Below are 19,501 nucleotides of genomic sequence, written 5' to 3'. Positions count from 1 at the left end.
AATTTATTGTTCTCTTTGTGATTTTATATTTTTGTATTTATATTCTTTTTTTCTTATAATTTATTTTAATTTATTTTTTTTTGTTTGTTTGTAGAAATCTGTCTCCCTTCGTATTTTACTTGTAACGATGGTAATTGTATACCGATGAGATGGAAATGTGATTCGAAATACGATTGCTTTGATAGATCTGATGAACCTCCTGAGTGTGGTAAGTTAATGTTGTACTGCAGCGAAAAATTGATTTTTATTGAAATTGTACACAAACATTATTATTATTAGATGAATAAATGTCTTAGTTTTTGAGATAATCGAAGATACACAGAAACAACTGCTGTTAAAAAAAAGTCCGTTTTAGTTTTTGAGTATACCATATTCATCAAACAAAACTGAAACATTGAACTCGGCGAAATCAGAACTGCGACCCCAAAATCTTTGAACCAAACTTGTCTTAATTGTTTATCCACTTTTTGTCCATGTTTGTCCACCCTTCAAAAAAAATTTAGAGCAAATTCTCTTTTTTTATAGGAAGACTTAAAAATGAAAAAAAAAAAAAATTGTCCAAAACGTTTAACCCCTGCCCAAACGTCGGGAAAGTAAATGTAACTTTATTGTTTCATTGCAATAATTAATACGACCAACAAAGCCGACGGAAAATACATTTTCCAACCCAACTACAAAACGCTTAATCCTAAATGAGGCTATGCGAACAATAGTGGCGTAAGCCACAAAATGAAGTTTTGAGCTACCAGAGATTTAAGATACATGATTTTTTAAAACAACACTTTTTTGAGTGCCATCTTGTTCTGAGTGTATCAAGCTGCATAAATCTATTTTTGTATTAAAGTAGACATATTAAGATACCAAGTTTTTATGAAAAACTCATTTTTGAAAAAAAGTGGATACGCCACTATTGCTCTCATAGCCTCAAATATTTTTTCAAAAATGGAGAAGTGGATACAAACAAAAAAACATCGTTTTTGCACTCTACGTTTGAGAGATACATATTCAAAAAACCAAATTTTGTATTTTAAATTAAAAGTTCCAAAATGTGTTGTTAAAATTTTTTTCTTCTGTTTCAAGCCGTAACTTCATTCACCAATTTTTTTTTTTTTAAAGTAAAAATATTTTGTTTCTCACTTTTTGTGAAAAAGAGAATACAAATAGTTTTTTTAAACCACAAGCTAAGCTTTCTGCATCATTTTGTTTAAGTTTTACATTAGGAAAAACTATTAAAAAGTACGTTTGAAAGTTTTAACTTTTATTCTTTTTCACTTTTAAAGCCAATGTAGTTAGACCTTAATTCTGAGTAAGAGGGTGATGACGTCACAGCGAGCTGTCAAAAATCCATCGAGCGTACCTAACTTTCCGATGAATGACGTCGGTGTTGCTATTAGCCCTGTTCCATTGGAGGTAGTAGTTTACTACTAGTAGATGTTTTGGTTAATCTAGTACTATCATCTACTCATGCTCTTCTTCCCGAGTAGATACGATTTGTATAGAATTCGTTCCATTAGTTCCATTGAAAATCGCTAGTTAACTACTAGTAGTACTTTGCCACCTCCCAAAGGAACAGGGCTGTTGATGATTGGCCAGTGGGTTTGAACTTTGAATAAATAAATATTTGAGAAATAATAATATAAAGATTCGTTATTTTTAAACAATGAACTCGTATCGGCGCGTTTACATTTTGTGTAGGCTTTTTCTTGTATCATTTTTTATGACTTCACTATTTTATTTAATATTATCAATTTACATTACATTTCTCTAAGGCCCAATTTATTCACTCTCTTTTTAATTTAAAGTCGCCATTTAAAATGATTTGACAGATTTTCCATTTTTAATTTCGACCCTAATATAAAATTTAGGGTTTATAGAGTTGGAAATAATTTCACAAATTTTTCGATTTTTTATTCGTTTATATTAAAATTAATATTTTATTTTCAGCCAATGCAACTAAATGTAATGAGGGCCAATTCTCTTGTACGAAGTCACATAAATGCATTCCAAACAATTGGATGTGCGATGGGGAATACGACTGTGGTGAAGGCGATATCTCAGATGAAAGCAATTGTAATATTAAAGACTCTTTTATGATAATAAAGAATATACGATTTAACAATAAAATTCTCTCTAAAGGTCATAATGCCATTCCAAAGTGTCACTCTTACCAGAGTGAATGTAAAAATGGGGTTTGTTTAGACATTTCCAAGTTCTGTGATGGACACTGGGATTGTGATAGTGATGAATACAACTGTGGTAAGCTCTGAATTCTATGCATTGTCAATAAATTGGTTTAATTTTGTTTATTCTCAATTAAAGAGACTGAAGAGAAACTCTGCAGTGCAATGAATTGTTCATTTAATTGCAAGCTTACAATAAATGGACCAAAATGTTTTTGTCCTCCTGGCCAGGAACCTATAGGTACACAATGCAAGGACTTTGACGAGTGTTTAATAGAAGGAGCATGTGACCAGAAGTGCCGAAACACACCTGGTTCATATGAATGCATTTGTGTGTCTGGATACATGAGAAAGAAAAACCGTTGTATTGGTATTAATGGTAAAAATATATTCAAATTTGTCTCCATTTTGATTTTAAATGAAATCTTATCCCTTATAGTACCTCAAAACGAGAACGCATCATTGGTATTTGTTACACAACACGATATACAGCGAGTTTCAACAACAGGAGAGTCTCTGGGAAGATATCTCAGTTCGGATGTATCTGCAATTGAAATTTGGCATCGAAATCGTACCCTTTGTGCAATGTATTCAACAGCGTGGACAGAAATTTCTATGCGGTGTCATAAGATTGATAATTTGACAGATAATTGGTTAATGCCAATGCCAAAAATTATAACGAGTACGAACAGTGAGTTTTGTGGAATTTGCAGAATTGTATTTCTTAAACTTCAAGTTCTAGTCACAGGATACAAAACGGCAATATCTTGAAATAACAATCAGAACAACGTACGCAGACAGAGAAGTGACCCTTCAAGTTAAAAACAAATATTTTTAGTTCTCACAAAAAACTAGCGAAAGCTTCATAATCATTTCTTAACTTCGCCTTTTAAAGCATCCAACGACACACTTTAAGTTCATTTAAAATAAAAACTGTTATATAATTTCAATACATAAATGTATATGTGTGTTATTTGAATCTGAATAGATGATCAATCATTTTATAAATTTCCATTCATGATTTACAAACCATATTTTTTGCAAACAGTTTTTGCTTCAATTCATGCTTTTTTTAATGCCTTCTAAATAGATTCGACGGATCATCCACAGTATTTCAGTTTATATGTATGTTTTAAAAAAATTACAAAGTGATAGATCTAAAAGAATATTTTTTTTCTTTTAGTTATAGACAAGCAGTAGACCTTCTATCGAAGAGAACTTGAATTAAGCGGGCCTTAAGCGCTATCTAAAATAAAATAAAATTTTAAAAGAAACTTTATTTATTTACTGGTGGAGACACTGAGTAAAAATAAATCTTATGAAATTTAATATTTGTAACTTTTTTGAGCACTGAACCAAAATTTTTTATAAACGACTCTCGAATTTTCTTCAGACAACTTTCTGAATTGATCTAAATAATCTCCGCATCAAATGAATGGAATCAGTTATAGTCGTTCGATTTTGAATTTTGCCTTGGGGGCTATCGTGAATGAAAATTTTCCTGGGAATGTTCCTTGTTTTAAACATGGAAACAGAAATGATTCTCAAAGATTTTTTTTATGTTTTTGAGTTAAGTTTTGGTGTCTTAAAGATAACAGTTTGTTAATCAATTGTCATTCAAATTAAAAGAAGAAGAAATAAAATAAGAACACAAAATTAAATTTTACTTAAAATTGTACAAATTTTTTTATTTAAATGATAAAAAACCATTTATAAATATGCATTTAAATGACAAAAAATTATAAATATGCTTACCGAAGTATGATTTACATGCCATCATCAGCTTCACTCTTTAAAAATTAACTGAAGAAAAAAGAAAGATAAAACAAAAAGGGGGACATCAAGTGTCATGTAAAGAAATTGAGAAAGGATTTATGTAATGAAAATGGAAAAATGAATAAAACTATTTTAAAAATTTGAACAGATTTGAGATGATGTTGCCTGGATCGGTATTCATAAGATTTTGGCATTTGTATATGTACATAAAGGCGTTTGTTAATTAAGGTTTTTCGTTCATCAAGTTCCTAAGTGAAAAAAAACTATTTCAGAATAATAAGAAAAGTCCCCTTATTTTTTGCAGAGGGTTATGGTTATGTATCGGTTATGTTTGTATTGGTCTGAGGTTGTTTGCTTACGAAAAAAAATGGTGGAATGTCGTTAAATTTGATGACACAAAACACATCATTTCTTATATTCATAAATGTTCTCTTATCAAAAACTAATAATCCAGTGAGTTGTTTCGCCGACGACTCAACCCTTAGTTTCTCATATTCATTTCCTACTTCACGTCCCTGCTCTTCGGATAAAAAGCTCGAACGGTTGCCTATGATAAGTTCATTGAGTTCTGATCTCGACAGCATTGTAAAATAGGGACGCGAAAACCGAGTAGAATTCAATGCTTCGAAAAACCCAATGCATTAATGAAACCGAAAAGCTGTCAGTACTAGGTATGTGTTAATGTTGATCTACCTTGGAACGACCACATATTTCAAGCTGCCAAAAATGGTGCTAAATGCTTAAGTTTTCTTTAAGGGTGCAGGAAATTTTGCACACCTTCAGACTTGGCCTCAATTTATAAAGCCTACGTCGTCCGTCCTAAACTAGAGTATAATTCACACATTTGGCCAGGCGCTTCCCAAACATCTTTGCGACTACTAGATAGGGTACAACACAGAGCATTTAAACTGATTGGTGATGGTGCAATAACTGAATCAATAGATTCTCTTGAACATTGTCGTAATGTCACCTGCCTTTCATTCTTTTATCGCTTTTTTATAATCAGTGCTCTAGTAAAGTTGCTAGTTGCATTCCTAAAGAGTTTTAACCGCAATACCCGCCTCGCTAGGAATGCCCATAAATTCTACCTGGAACTCAACTTCGGCCGTACAGTTAAGTATAGAGACACATATTTTAGCTTTACCAATCTACAAGGGTTAAAAATCAATGTACATCGAAATTTTTTTTTTGATATTTTGCCGAGCTAAAAGTTAATCAAGAAATTAACCTAAGTGATGCACAGCTCCAGCTAGAAAATCACATTTTTATTTTCAAGAAAATGTTTCTCATGATATTTTTTATCACAATTAAAGCACAGCAAATAAGTGAAAAAAAACGAGAAAAAATGTCAGCTAAAAATTAATACGTACCTACTATATACATACTACGTATAAGGCAGAAATTGGAATAATTTTCAAATGAGCAATTTCCTTTAACAATAAATCAACCGAATGTCGATAATTAAATCTACAACTACAATGAAGACCATTATATGTATTCATTTTTATTTGTGTGTATGAACAAATAAATAATATTAAGCTTTAATTTTCTTTGTCTCCATGTGGCTAAGGGTTTATCATCGCTTCTGAATTATCATAAAATATTTAAATTTTATTTATTCCTCCTTTATATTGATCAAATACCTTTTTTTTCAAGTTATTGACAAAATAAGCCTGGATTGGATCTCAGGAAATTGGTATTTTCTCAGCAATGAACCTGGATTGATATTTATGTGCACAAACAATATGCAGTACTGCAACGTTATTTTAAAAAGTGTACAAAAGCCTGCATCAATGGTATTGGATCCAACAAAAGGGTAAGTTAAAATGAGATTTAAAAAAGGTCTCTTACTATATTGATACATTATTTTATTTGTTTTCGCTAAGACGATTCTAAATTCAGAGAATAATTTTAGCATTTATGTTACTTTAAAAGGTTTCAAAAATAGTAAATCGCCTAAAATGTGCGCTTAAAATTATTTAAACTTAAATATTTAAGTACAAAATAAATGATTAAGTTCCACGTACTACGAACCTCAAAGTAACTTTCAAATATCACTAAGTAGGCTATTGATTATGTCGAAAAAAAAAAACAGGGTAATAAGGAACTGAGACGTTCACGGGTTTTTATTGCAGGAATCGTTGAATGGGTTATAAAAGAAGATAAAACCGCGGAGTGCTATTAAATGAGAGCGTGGAAACTGAAGATAGGGGTGCAAAAGCCCCCTTTTTGGTTTTTTCATTATGCCTCGTAAACCAAGCAACATTTTGATATAAAAAACTTTTTGTAGAGAATTAAATTTCCTATTGGAATAATGTTTTTTAAAAATTGAAAAAAAAAATTTCCATACCACAATAGTCGAAACAATCATACAAAAAAATATCAAAAAAATCGATTTTTTGAGTTTTTTTAGTTGTAAATTTTTTTGGTTTGAGATAGACATAAACATTGCTCCAAAGAAAAGAAAAAAAGAAGATTAAATTTCCTTCAAAATGCTGTGCTCACTAAATTTTTTCATTGAAAATTAACCGAAGTATGGCCATTTTAATCTATCTTTTTTTCGCATTTTTAGTTTTACTCAAGTATTTGAGGGGAAAGTACGATAACTTAAGCACCAAGAACTGATAATGAGATTTTGTAGAGGGGTTAAATACAATCATTGTTTACTTTGGGAGGGGGGGTCAATGTTCCCCCGTTTTGGCGGGAGGGGCAATTTTCTAAAAAAAATACTTAAAACAAAAAAAAAATTATTAAAAAACAACGGCTTTTTTCAAAAGCTACAATTATAAACTTAATATTAATTTTAAAATGAAGTTATTCCTCTTAGTTCCTTTCTAAACTACATAATGAATAGCTTAAAGGGCCATTCGCTGGAAAGATACATAAATATTTAAGTGAAACATTAAACAAACTTCGGACCTAGTTTGAAATTTCACAAAGTTGAACATAACTTATGCATTTTAATTAAAGAATAAAAAAAGAATATTCTTTGAAAAACGATTTAGGTATTAACAATTACCCGCGCAATTAAAATAAACTTTACTTTCATTTATAATTTTCTCTCAATACCAATCAAAAGTTATGCGAAGATAAAGGGAAACAATCCTTTGAAGTTGAATTACTGCCCATATTGGGGCTCCGATAAATAAAACACGTATGAATGATTCGCTTATGGACTGTATTGTAGTTGAAGCTGGTATGCCGAAAGTTTAAAAGTTTAAATTTAGAACAATCCGCGTTTCACTCAGTGTCAGAACAGCTGGCCTGTTTTGTACATTATAAATGTTGACGTCACAGTAATTAGATCTTAGCAGTCGAACGTTGGCATAATCGACCCTGAATTAAAAAACCAAAACTCAAAACTATCTCTATAACTATATTCGGACAATTACCTAAATTCCAATTGGAACTTTACAAAACAAATTGTCATTAGTATTGTGCCTCAGCCCCCGAGGACAACCTAGTCAGCAGACTTTTCAAATTAAGTTTATCCATGTATAATATTTATTTATATTTTATAACTTAGTCATTGTATAAGGTTAGGCCCCTTCTGTGTCAACAAAATTTTATATCAACCAATGTATCTTAGAAATAAGTTAATTTTAAGTCAATTGTAAATAACAAGTTCAATAAACTAAATTGAATTGAATTGAAATTGTGCCTCAGTGACAATTTTTGCTGATGGATATTTAGCAAGACAATCAATGGGTGCGTTCACGTACTCATCTTAAGGTATCCGGATACCTTTGTGTTGTAATCCCATGTTAAATCATCACAGCTTTTCGTCATGTGTTGACAAGAAAAAAAATTTCAAAGGTAAAGATTTGTTGAACAGCTGATTCGTGTTCACAGACGTATCGGATACTTAGCTATCTTGGCTAGCCTATCTATGCGTGCGTGAACGCACTCAATAATATATCCGATTCAGATTGATAAAGGCTGTGGGACTGCGAGAGGAGTTTCTACCCACAATAACACAGTAATTGTATAAAACTAATTGTGAAAGAAGGAGGAAGGAATGGAAATATTACTCATTGCGCTCATTACCATTTTACACAACGCGGCACAAGATTTTTTTTTATGATTACCACCGGTGGATGATGTTTTGTTTTTGCTGCTCATTGAGAAACCGTTATTGCAGTGGTAGATCCTGTTGTTGTTTATTTTTTTGTGTGATGATGGTGAATGATGTGATGGCTTAATGTTGTTGTTGTTTGCAGTGGTTTATTATTTTTTTGCATGTAGGCATTTTTATGCTTTTATTTATATAAAGATTGCAAAAAATGTTTTCTCAGTTCATATTTATTTTTTTTATTTTTAATTTGTAATTACAGACTAATATTTTATGCAGATTGGAGTCCTAGCCTTAGTCGTGCTAATTTAGATGGCACAAATCAAACTGTGATAGTGTCTGCGGCAATGTATTATCCCAACCGGGTAACTCTTGATTTAGCAAACGAACATGTCTATTGGATTGACATTTATAAAGATTTCATTGAACGAGTTGATTATAATGGAAACAATCGATGGGCAATGAAAAAAACTTCTGATGTAAGTTTTTTTATTCATTAGATTTTGTTCTTCTAAATTCCCAACTCTGTTTTCAGACTTTAATAGCCTTGAAATCTATTCATGCAGTAGAAATTTTTGAAGATACTGTATACATTGCTCCTTGGGCTGATAATTTTATAGTATCAATGAACAAGTTTACACTAAAAGCCGAACAAATAGTACAAGATGTAAAAAAGCCTTACGATTTTAGAATATTTCATCGACAGAAACAGCCTGAAGGTACTCAATATTTATATTTATATCTAGTCTCCAATGATAAATAACTTTTTTTCAGTTGCACATCCATGTCGTGAAAACAACGGCAATTGTAGTCAAATATGTGTTCCTCTTTGGAAGAAAATGTTTGCGACGGTACAATGTATGTGCTCCCCTGGATATAAACTAGTAAACAAAACCCAATGTATTCATGTGCATTATAAAAATATGTTATTGTACACTCAAAAACGATTGTCCTGCATCTCAGCGATTTCCCTCAATTCTGAAGACATTATACAAGGTATTGAAAATGTACACGATGCAATGGTACCAATGTATAATGTCAGCTGGTCAGTTGGCCTCGATGTCAATGTACGTGAAAAACTAGTTTACTTTATACAGGCTAATCCGTACGTAGATAATTAAAACAATAACTTCATGCTTTATTTATTAATAACTTGTTTTCACTTTCTAGAAATAGATATTCAATCCATAGCCAAAAAATCGATGGAAGTGCGAGAGAACTTCTGATACAAGGTCCTGGAAGTGTTCCCGTGATTGCGTATGATGAGATCTATAATCATCTGTATTGGGGTGGAACTAATCAATTGACTGTAGCACCAATTTCAAACCTTAGCCAGTCAATAACAATATCAACTGAAAGAGAACCAATGTAAACTTAAATACTTAAAACACTTTTATTTGTTTTATTACACTTGTTCTTTTTTAGGTCCATTGCTATAAGTCCCAGTGAAGGATATATTTATTGGTCACATTGGCTTTTTGGTGACGTTGCGGGTTCCATAAGAAGATCCTGGTTAGACGGTAGTCATAAAGTTGTTTTGGTTATGTCTACAAAAAATATGCCTATGAAATGGCCGCTGAGCTTAACAATAGATAATAAAGGAAAGAAGCTTTATTGGTGAGTATTATTAGTATTTGAAGTGTTCTCCATTATGTATAAAAATATGGTTCCAGGTAAAGCTTAGTTTATGCTTATAGAACTACTCAATACTGAAATTTCAATTTAAATATATTTTAAAACGTTAATTTCATCTATCTCAATAAAAAAAATTGTGTTTATATAAGGTGTGATGTTAAAGAAAACACTATAGAGCAATCAAATTTAGATGGATCTTCACGAACTGTACTGTTTCGTCATGAGCATTATCACCCAATATCAATTGCCTTTCATAATGGGTTTGTCTTTTGGGTTGACAATCAAAATGGTAGCATAAGGCGATTCAATGTTCGTCAGTCGAATAAGGTAGAGACAGGGGCCAATATGTGAGTTATTCAACAATAAATTTTTTTTTACAAAAACAAAACTAATAATTATTTTCTCATCTAGCTTAACGGAGGTATACGCTCTTGTTCGTGGTCACACAACAAATTTAAAGGTTTTTGAAGAAGCGGATGGACCGATTGAGCCCAACAAGTGTGCTATTATGAAATGCCCCGGAATGTGTTTAAACACGCCAAAAGGGCCAGTATGTACTTGTGCTGATGGATTTTCTTTAAACGGCACTGGAACACAATGCATACCAAAAATAGATACTGATGACGATGATATATTTGCTAAAAACTGTACCGGGTTTATCTGTAAACGAACAAAGGAATGCATCAATTACAAGGATTTATGCGATGGTTTCGATGACTGCGTGGATGGGAGTGACGAGGATTATAGTGAAAACGGTCAATGTCATGCCAAAAACTGCGATTTAAATACGCATTTTGTTTGTGACAAAGTGCGCTGCTTCCAGAGATCATTGTTATGTAGTTCCATTGCTTATTGTATGGACGGAAGTGACCATATGAATTGTGAAACAAAGTCTTGTAGCAGCACAGAGTTTAGATGTGAAAAGAGTGGAAAGTGCATACCAGAAACGTGGGTAAGAGATGGTGTCTGGGATTGTGGTAAGAATACAGAAATTCTAATAATTTTAATTTTTAAAGTAAATATTGTCTTCAATTGCAGGATTAGGTGACAGGTCCGATGAAAGTGTTTTAGAAATGGATATGTGCCTTGAATTCGAATGTGATAATAGACATTGTATTCCATTCACTGAGCACTGCGATGGAGTAGATCATTGTGGGTAAGCTAAACAGTTGTTTGTTATAATTATTTGTAATAATAATATATAGCTCAAGCAAATTATTCAAAACATGGGCATGAAATCGCGGGAAAAATTTGTTTTCATGGAATGTATTCGGGTGGTTGTTCTTATCATAAGGATGATTGGAGGTCGAGAGGAACCGCCATCTTGGAAAAGAGATTGATATCGTTTTTATTGAATAGCTCCATTCTTATTCATTTTAACAAAAAATGACAAAGGCAAGACTTATTGGTATCGTCGGGTTTAATTTTACCGTCGCGTTAAATTGGGTGTATACTAATAATCAAAATAAACACGCGTTTAACTAATTGTGCTTCTATTACCAAATCTATTACATTTGTTGTCAAAATGACATAATTGAAGTGACATTTTTTGCACGTAATGTAATAATGAACAAAAATATAACTACAAAATACCTACATACCTTCATATATTTTTATTTTGGTTGTATAAGTTAAAAAATGGAGCCCAAGCAAGGAGGCCAAAAGTGCATAAAAAAAATGTTCATCTATCGTGAAGTACGACGATAGACTGACTCAATACAATGGTGTAGTTGTGGTTGTAGCTTGTAGTACTGCCAAAATTTTACTGAGGGAAAGAACAACAAAAGTTGGCAGCAGCTGATCAAAAAGTTGAGAATTATTCAACTTGCGCTACAAGCTACAGCCACAGCTACACCATTGTATTCAGGGGGTTAGTTTTCTTTTTCAGCCTTTTCTGAAAGTAATGAATATTATTAATAAAAAAGATAAATATTTATAAACAAATAAATTTTTCCATTTACTTATTTAATAAATTGCCGCCAATATTATTAATTTTTCTCAACAGCTTGTTGACTTGACAAATGTTTTTTTTTCTTGCTGACAAATGACAGTACAAACCGTGCGTTTACATTTAACCGCGCGTTTATAGTTCAGTTTCCCAACTATAAAATTAACGTGGCGTTAACCCTTAACCTGACTATTAAATTGGTTATTGCTATGGAGAAATATTTAAAGCTCAGTTAAATATATAACTGAGCTTTAAGGCCCTTAGTCTAAGCTATTGAAAAACATAGTTTTGAATTTAATGCATTTAAAATTGTCATTTATAGACTCGATACAAGAGTAAAGTTTATTGAATATTGTTATCAATTGATTGAGGGGGCTATTTGCACCATAGTTCGATCTACTAAAAATAAAACACAATGGTTGGCGTAACCTTATACTTGTGCGACTATAACTGAAATTTAACCGACTTAGAAGCGTTGTGGATGATATTGACCCATTAATAATTCCAACAATAAAAAAAAACTGGAAATACTTTCTAGGGTAGTAAGGGAATGCATTTAAAATTGTCATTTATAGACTCGATATATATACATACTCTATATTATAGACTCGATACAAGAGTAAAGTAAGAGTACTTTCTATGGTTATTAAGGGAATTTGAGTCTTTGAGAGTAAGGGGGAAGTAGATTATCATGTGACCAAGGAAAAAAACGAAAACAGAAACGCGAAAACCTTCTCTGAATTGCTTCAAGTCTTGTTATTTGAGTTTACGAGAAATTCATAAATTTAAAAAAAAACCGTTCTATGGCAGGTTTGTAGGTACCGTTAATAACGGTACAAATTTTGTTTTCAATTTCCGAAGGAAGCTTTAATGTGTTATAAAACACAAAAATTTTAATCAAAATCGTTAGATCTTTTTTGAAAAAAAATTTACTTTACCGTTAGATTTGGTCCTAAAAAAAATTTCAATTTTTCTTCTAGGGAATCACCCAAAACTGTTAACTACCAAACTTTTTAGAAAATAGCTCTATTAGTTTAGGCTGTATCTCCAGGTACACACAGATAGAAAGACAGAATTGCCTGACCCACTTTTTTAGGCATTCTCCATCATCGTAATATGTTCGGTTTTTTTTCCGAATCCTAAACTTGCCCTATAGTACCTATGTAACTGTATATCGCAAGTAAAAAATGTCATTTATGCAAACGATATCAAGGCCATGTTCTTTAAATTATATCAATATGGCTTTAAACTATTTAAATATCTATCTAACTTTGCTTTTCGCGAAATTTAAACAATGTAACATTTTCTCTTTTAAGTGACAATTCAGATGAAGCTGGATGCGATACGGATTGTGGACCAGGTGAAAGATATTGTGCTCCAATAGGGTGTTACAGTGAACGAATGCTTTGCGATGGAGTTCATGATTGTTTGGACTACAGTGATGAAGCTAATTGTACTGAAACTAAGAGTGACAATCACGAAGAGGATCTAGGAGTGGCACATATGTGTGGTCAACATGAATTCAGGTGTGGCAACCCTTTTGAATGTATTCCACATGTATTCCGATGTGATGGAATAGCCCACTGCTATGATAAAACGGACGAAGAAAACTGCACTCAAATAGTCCCTTATGGTGAGTTTAACGAAACCGTTTCTTGTGATTCTCCAGATCGTTATTGTGCTGTGTCAAATAAGTGTATAACTGTTCATCAACTTTGCGACGGAGTTATAAATTGTGAAGATGGTACCGATGAAGGTTTTAGGTGTATGGAGAAAATGTGTGAAAAGAGCAATGCTTGTTCACATTATTGCCATAATGCTCCTGAAGGGTTTGTTTGTTCTTGTCCAGCGCATATGTATCTCCAACCGAATGGATTACGTTGTAGTATGGATCATTCTTGTGAACACTGGGATACTTGCTCACAGATATGCGAAAAATCGGGGAAAACTTACGAATGTAAGTGCCATGAGGGGTACAGCTTGCAATATGATATGTTCACTTGTAAAAGTGTAGCTCCTGATGAGCCATACGTCATATTTAGTAATAGACAGGAAATACGAGGAGTAAACCTTAAGACTTCCGTTGTGAGTAACTTTTATACATCGTTGAGAAACACTATTGCGCTCGACTTTTTATATCGCAACGATTCAGTAGAGATATTTTGGACAGATGTAATGGATGATAAAATTTATAGAGGTCACCTTGTTGGCGAGTCACTGAGAAAGGTTGAAGCTGTTGTAAGATCGGGCTTATCGACTACTGAAGGACTTGCTGTTGACTGGATTGGTCTTAATTTGTATTGGATAGATAGTAATCTGGATCAGATAGAAGTGGCTCTTCTAAATGGTAGCTTCAGGCGAACACTCGTCGCAGGAGATATGGAAAGTCCGCGGGCAATTGCCCTTGATCCTCGAGAAGGGCTTCTTTTCTGGACTGATTGGGATGATAATTTTCCCCGCATAGAACGATGTTCTATGGCTGGAGAGTTTCGTAGAACAATTACTCAAACAAACCAAGTTATTTCTGCTTGGCCGAACGGATTGACTTTGGACTATACGCAAAAGCGTGTTTACTGGGTCGACGCTAAAGCGGATGCTATATATACGACGAAATATGATGGAACTGATCACCATCTAGTTGTTCGCGACAAAGAGATTTTATCGCACCCATTCGCTATTTCAGTTTTTGAAAACTACGTTTATTGGACTGATTGGCGTACGACATCAGTAATCAGAGCAAACAAATGGAATGGGTCAGACATTCAAGTGATTCAGAGAACTCTGTCACAACCTTTTGGGATACAAGTTCTTCATTCAAGTAGACAACCACAAGATGAAAACCCTTGCGGTATTAACAATGGAGGTTGCTCACATTTGTGCCTGTTAAGGTAAATTTATTTTTATAAGGAGGCAAAAGTGTTGCATATCTTTTCTCTTGCAGTGTAAAAAAGACTTATAAATGCGAATGCCCACATGTAATGCGGCTTGATTTGACTGACCATAAGACTTGTGTGCCGAATGAACAGGTTTTGTTGTTCATAATGGGAAATGAGATTCGGGGAATTGATTTAATGCAGCCAAATCATCATACAATTCCAACCATAAGACAATCACCGCAGGCGAGTATTTATCTTTTATTTTTGAAGCTTCAACATTTTTTTTTTTAAAGGAAAATTTTAACTGTAGATTAATTTGTTTCTCTAATGGGGTTTTCGATTGGTAAGAAAATCAATTTATTTTTTGATCTAATGGGATTTTCCCCCCTCTTTGAACTACTCGTGCTTCTACTCGTTATTATGCTACTAAAAAAATATTAAACAAATTAATTTAAAAAATGGAAGCAATTTTAAACGAAATGGTAGAATTGTAAATTTCACCGAATTCGTTAAAACGTACTCAAAGTAAGATTACTACAATTACAATTGGTTCCATAAGCCACGAAAAAAATTTTTTGACGGAAATCTGAATTTAACCCCGTATGATAATTCTTTTTTCTTATTTTTACTTACTTACTTAGGGTGACCAGCGCCGTAAGGCGGCTACAATCCGCTGTGGATTTGAGCCACAACCAACAAGCTTCGCCAGCCAGCTCTATCCTTAGCTCGCTGCTTCCAGTTGCGCACGCCAAGTTGATTGAGGTCCCCTTCCACTTGGTTGCGCCACCTCAGACGAAGTCTTCCTCTACTGCGTCGTCCCTCTGGGTTGGAGTCGAAAACTTTCCGGGCCGGAGCATTGTTGTCCATGCGCTTCACGAGACCTAGCCATCCCAGGCGCTGCACCTTTACTCTCTTGGCTAGGTTAGCGTCCTTGTACAACCCGTAAAGCTCGTCTTCTCCAATCACCATCAATACACACGGGACCAAAAATAGCACGAAGAACTTTTCTCACAATCACAATCCAAGTTGTTTTCATCCGCCTTCGTTAAAGTCCATGCTTCTGCACCATATAAAAGGAGTAAGATGATAAGGGTCTTGTATATTGACACCTTAGTTGCTCGAGAGAGGGCTTTGCTGGTCAATTGCCTTCTGAAACCAAAGTACCAGCGGTTGACAAGAGTAATTCTCCGTTTGATTTCAGCGCTGATGTTTTTGTCCGTGTTTGTAGCGGAGCCTAGGTAGACCTTTACTACCTCGAAGTTATGGCTGTCGATGGTGACATTTTGTCCAATGCGTTGGTGTTGAGTGTTCTTTTTTGATGACAGCATTTACTTGGTTTTGCCCTCATTGACCCTTAAACCAATTTTTTCGCTTCCGTTTCGATGCTTACAAAAGCGCCATTGTGACATCACGCTGAGTTCTTCCGATTATGTCAATATCGTCGGCGTATGCAAGCAGCTGGACGGACTTTTGAAAGATAGTGCCTCTGGCGTTGACGTTTGAGTTCTGTATAATTCTTTCAAGGACGATGTTAAAGAAGTCGCATGACAGTGCGTCGCCTTGTCTAAAACCTTTTTCGTCATTAAATGCTACGGTTAGGTCTTTACCGACTCTGACGGAGCAGCGTGCATTCTCCATCGTCATCCTGCACAGCCGGACGAGCTTGACAGGGATGCCAAAACTAGACATAGCTCTATACAATTCATCTCTGTAGATACTGTTATACGCGGCCTTAAAATCGATGAACAGGTGGTGGGTATCGATTTGTTGTTCCTGGGTTTTTTCCAAGATCTGCCGTAATGTGAATATTTGATCGATGGTGGACTTTCCTGGTCTAAAACCACACTGATAAGGACCTATCAGACTGTTGACGAACGGCTTCAGACGTTCACATAGTACGGCAGAGAGGATCTTATATGAGATGTTATTTTCATAACTTTAAAAAAGCAAACAGAGGAGTACGAAATGTTTTAAATACAAAATCAAATGGAGAGGGAGTGCGTAAACAATAATTATAAAAATTCAAAAATGTCAGAAAAATCTAAAAATGTCACAAAAAAGTACTAAAAATGTTGTACTAAAAATGAAAATAAGTTGACTTTTTACGACATTTCCAGCTTGAAACTTGACCTTTTAATTAAAATTTGGTTATTTTTCATTTGAAAATGAAAATCAAAGTTCAAACATATAATAAGAGTTAACAAACAAACAGTGATGACTAGAGAAAGAGAAGTTTTTAAAGATTACAACTTTATATTTAGAAGTTGACTATTATTAGTTAAATCAAATTGATTTTGAAGTAGTTTTTTCTCTTGTAATTTAATAACCTATTTCACCAGAGCCCAAATGAGATAATTACGCAAATTTCGAATGTCAAATTCTGTCAAAAAAATTCAAACATTTTTTTTACATGATTGTATTTGTCGGAAACAGAGTCTTTTTGAAATTATCCATATAGAATTTAGCTCCTAGTGGCTAAAATGATGATCCTATCGCTAAACCTGATAGTTGTCTGTAGTTTTTGCCATTAAAGTGAAAATAGTTTTGGTCTAAACAAGTAAATATTAGTTGATTTCGTTGTGGACATTTAGCTTTATTATCAATGGATTCATTAATTAAGTCGGAAAGTACATTTTTAGACTGTTAGATGGAACGGATGGAAATAAGTTTTTTATATCAAATAAAACCAGTTTTGGCTTTGCAAAACTAGGCCTTTTATTTTATTGATTAACTCGAACGAATTTTTAATTGAATATTTAGAGATGAAGTTTAATATTGGAGGCAACAATCGACATAATTTTTTTCCCAACTACTGCGAAGGAGCATTGTATGAGGCGGAAACGGGACACATAGGAACTACATCTTTGTAAAGTTTTGGTAAACCATATAAAACTGGTATCGATGGATTACTGATGAAGATCTTTTTTCATATTGATCAAAAAATTAGATTGGCTGAGTTGAGGCATTTATAAACTTGTGCGTTGTATTTTTCTGTGGGATCAATGCTACTTAATTCTTCAGACTTAATTCTTTGTTTAATTCTTAATACTTTGTTTAACACTAAGCCACATTAACATATCGTCGGCACAAAGCCAAAACCGCGAATCTGCATTTTTGGACATTTTCACTTTAATGTATATTGCACTTTAAAATTGTTCGCATAGCCTTATTTTGAAGAAGTTGAAGTCCATTTATCATCTCTAGATTGCACAAAAACAGAATTGAGGAACGTACTCAAAGTGAAGGTTTTATTATCGTGTTGAATATGTTTATGGCACTAACTGTTGAAATATTTTTACGAATTCTTCTGAGTAAATTTGTCTTTTTAGATATTTTCTTTTCAATGTAGTCTATATGTTTCTTAAATGTTAATTTATTGTCCATGACAATACCCAGGTACTTCATTTCAGAAATTATTTCTAGATTTTCGTTATCAACTTTTCAGTTAATCGCAACGTCATTCATCACAGCGTTACCGATAATCATCATTTTTGTTTTTGAAACATTCAGTTTAAGTTTATTTGCCTTAAGCCAAACACTGAGATTATCTAAATCGAGCTGCATTTTTGAAATACCATCTTCCAAGTTTTTACAACTGATATAAAACAATGCATCATCAGCAAACAACGCATATTGAATATTTTTTATGACACTATTAAACTGACCTGGAAGTTAAAAATTTCAAAAATCAGTTTTTTTTAACAGATAAATAACAAAACTTATGTTTTTTTTTCTAAATGATCTCAGCATCAGTTTTATGGCAGATATTAATACAAAATAAATTGATTTTTTTTAACAATCGAAAATTCCATAACAATCGATGCTTTCTGATAATTTATCATTTTGAACCAAACAATAACAAGAAAAAAAATAACTATAGGTTATCGGACCCCAGAGAATTGACTTTACTGTAGATGACAGTCGCATATATTGGACCGATGTACAACTGAACGAAATAAAAACTGCTGGATTATCTAATGGCCTCATTGACACAATTTTGAATACTGACCTTTTCAAGCCTTATGTATGTTCTATTCAATGTAATCCTAAACAAATATGTACTTAAAGCTTTCACATCAACAGGGTTTTGCTATTGATTGGATATCAAGAAACATGTTCTTTTCATCTGGAAAACAAAAATGTCAAATTTTTGCATGCAATCTAAAAGGGGAATATTTTACGGAAATTCACAAGAACTTGAATGTTGTCGAAAGCATTGCTCTTGATCCCGCAGAGTAAGAAACTAAATAGCTGTGTTTTATACAATTTATATAGAATGTTTTTAGAGGTAAATTGTTTTGGTCGCACTCATCTCGTGAAGACAATCTGACGAAAATTGAAATCAGCAATATGGATGGATCTGGGCGACGTGAACTTGCAGTCATGACTCAGCTTGTTCAAAGTTTAACGTTTGACTTTGATTCCCGGAGGCTGTATTTCGTTTACCAAGGGTCTGGTATTTCTTACTATGATATGAAAACCCACAACATAGTTTATGTCCTGGCAGCAAGTGAAGTTATGACTATCAGCAGCGTTACAGTTTACAATGATACTTTATATTTCCCGGAAAATATCCAAAGTGTCATAATGAGTTGTGAAAAAAACTCTTGCACTAACTTCACAATCTTGAGAAAAAACACCAGTAAGTAGATGTTATAATAATAGAACCGTATTTGATTAACATTTAGTATTTTTCGTAGAAAGCATTCAAGCTATGAAGATGTTCTATAATGAGGCTCAGCAGGGAACCAATTCATGCGCGGGTGGCCGACGTGGCGGATGTGAGCATCTCTGTCTATCAAAACGAAACGATGAACACACTTGTAAATGTGCTATTGGATTTACTCAGGATGCAAATAATCCGACAAATTGCGTAGGAATACCTGAGTTCCTATTTTACTCTAACCATGAACTGAAAGGTATAGAATTGTCTAATGACGGGAACGACCAACAGAATTTAGAGGAAAAAAGGGTTGGTAAGCACAAAATTTTAGAACTTCAGAATGACAATATT

At 33.4% G+C, this 19,501-nt stretch overlaps 1 protein-coding gene across 3 annotated transcripts in view; it reads left to right on the top strand.

The window, feature by feature from the left end:
• The window catches only part of LOC129907846 (low-density lipoprotein receptor-related protein 1B), an 81,969-nt gene that overhangs the window by 24,254 nt on the left and 38,214 nt on the right, over positions 1–19,501 (top strand). The window contains exons 2-21 of one of the 3 annotated variants that reach the window (XM_055984258.1): positions 95–208; positions 1,945–2,070; positions 2,137–2,256; positions 2,320–2,559; positions 2,620–2,862; positions 5,613–5,772; positions 8,291–8,507; positions 8,564–8,747; positions 8,803–9,133; positions 9,199–9,396; positions 9,454–9,645; positions 9,813–10,010; positions 10,075–10,640; positions 10,702–10,819; positions 12,928–14,499; positions 14,553–14,730; positions 18,368–18,511; positions 18,571–18,722; positions 18,774–19,129; positions 19,188–19,459. In XM_055984258.1, the coding sequence (XP_055840233.1) occupies positions 95–208; positions 1,945–2,070; positions 2,137–2,256; positions 2,320–2,559; positions 2,620–2,862; positions 5,613–5,772; positions 8,291–8,507; positions 8,564–8,747; positions 8,803–9,133; positions 9,199–9,396; positions 9,454–9,645; positions 9,813–10,010; positions 10,075–10,640; positions 10,702–10,819; positions 12,928–14,499; positions 14,553–14,730; positions 18,368–18,511; positions 18,571–18,722; positions 18,774–19,129; positions 19,188–19,459 (5,681 nt within the window). Of the gene's footprint in view, positions 1–94; positions 209–1,944; positions 2,071–2,136; positions 2,257–2,319; positions 2,560–2,619; positions 2,872–5,612; positions 5,773–8,290; positions 8,508–8,563; positions 8,748–8,802; positions 9,134–9,198; positions 9,397–9,453; positions 9,646–9,812; positions 10,011–10,074; positions 10,641–10,701; positions 10,820–12,927; positions 14,500–14,552; positions 14,731–18,367; positions 18,512–18,570; positions 18,723–18,773; positions 19,130–19,187; positions 19,460–19,501 lie in introns of all 3 variants that reach the window. The other 2 variants (XM_055984257.1, XM_055984259.1) reach the window with 2 other exon arrangements.

Source organism: Episyrphus balteatus, chromosome 1 (genome assembly GCF_945859705.1).
Source record: "Episyrphus balteatus chromosome 1, idEpiBalt1.1, whole genome shotgun sequence".
Classification (NCBI taxonomy): Eukaryota; Metazoa; Arthropoda; class Insecta; order Diptera; family Syrphidae; genus Episyrphus; species Episyrphus balteatus.
This window is presented reverse-complemented; position numbering and strand designations above follow the sequence as displayed.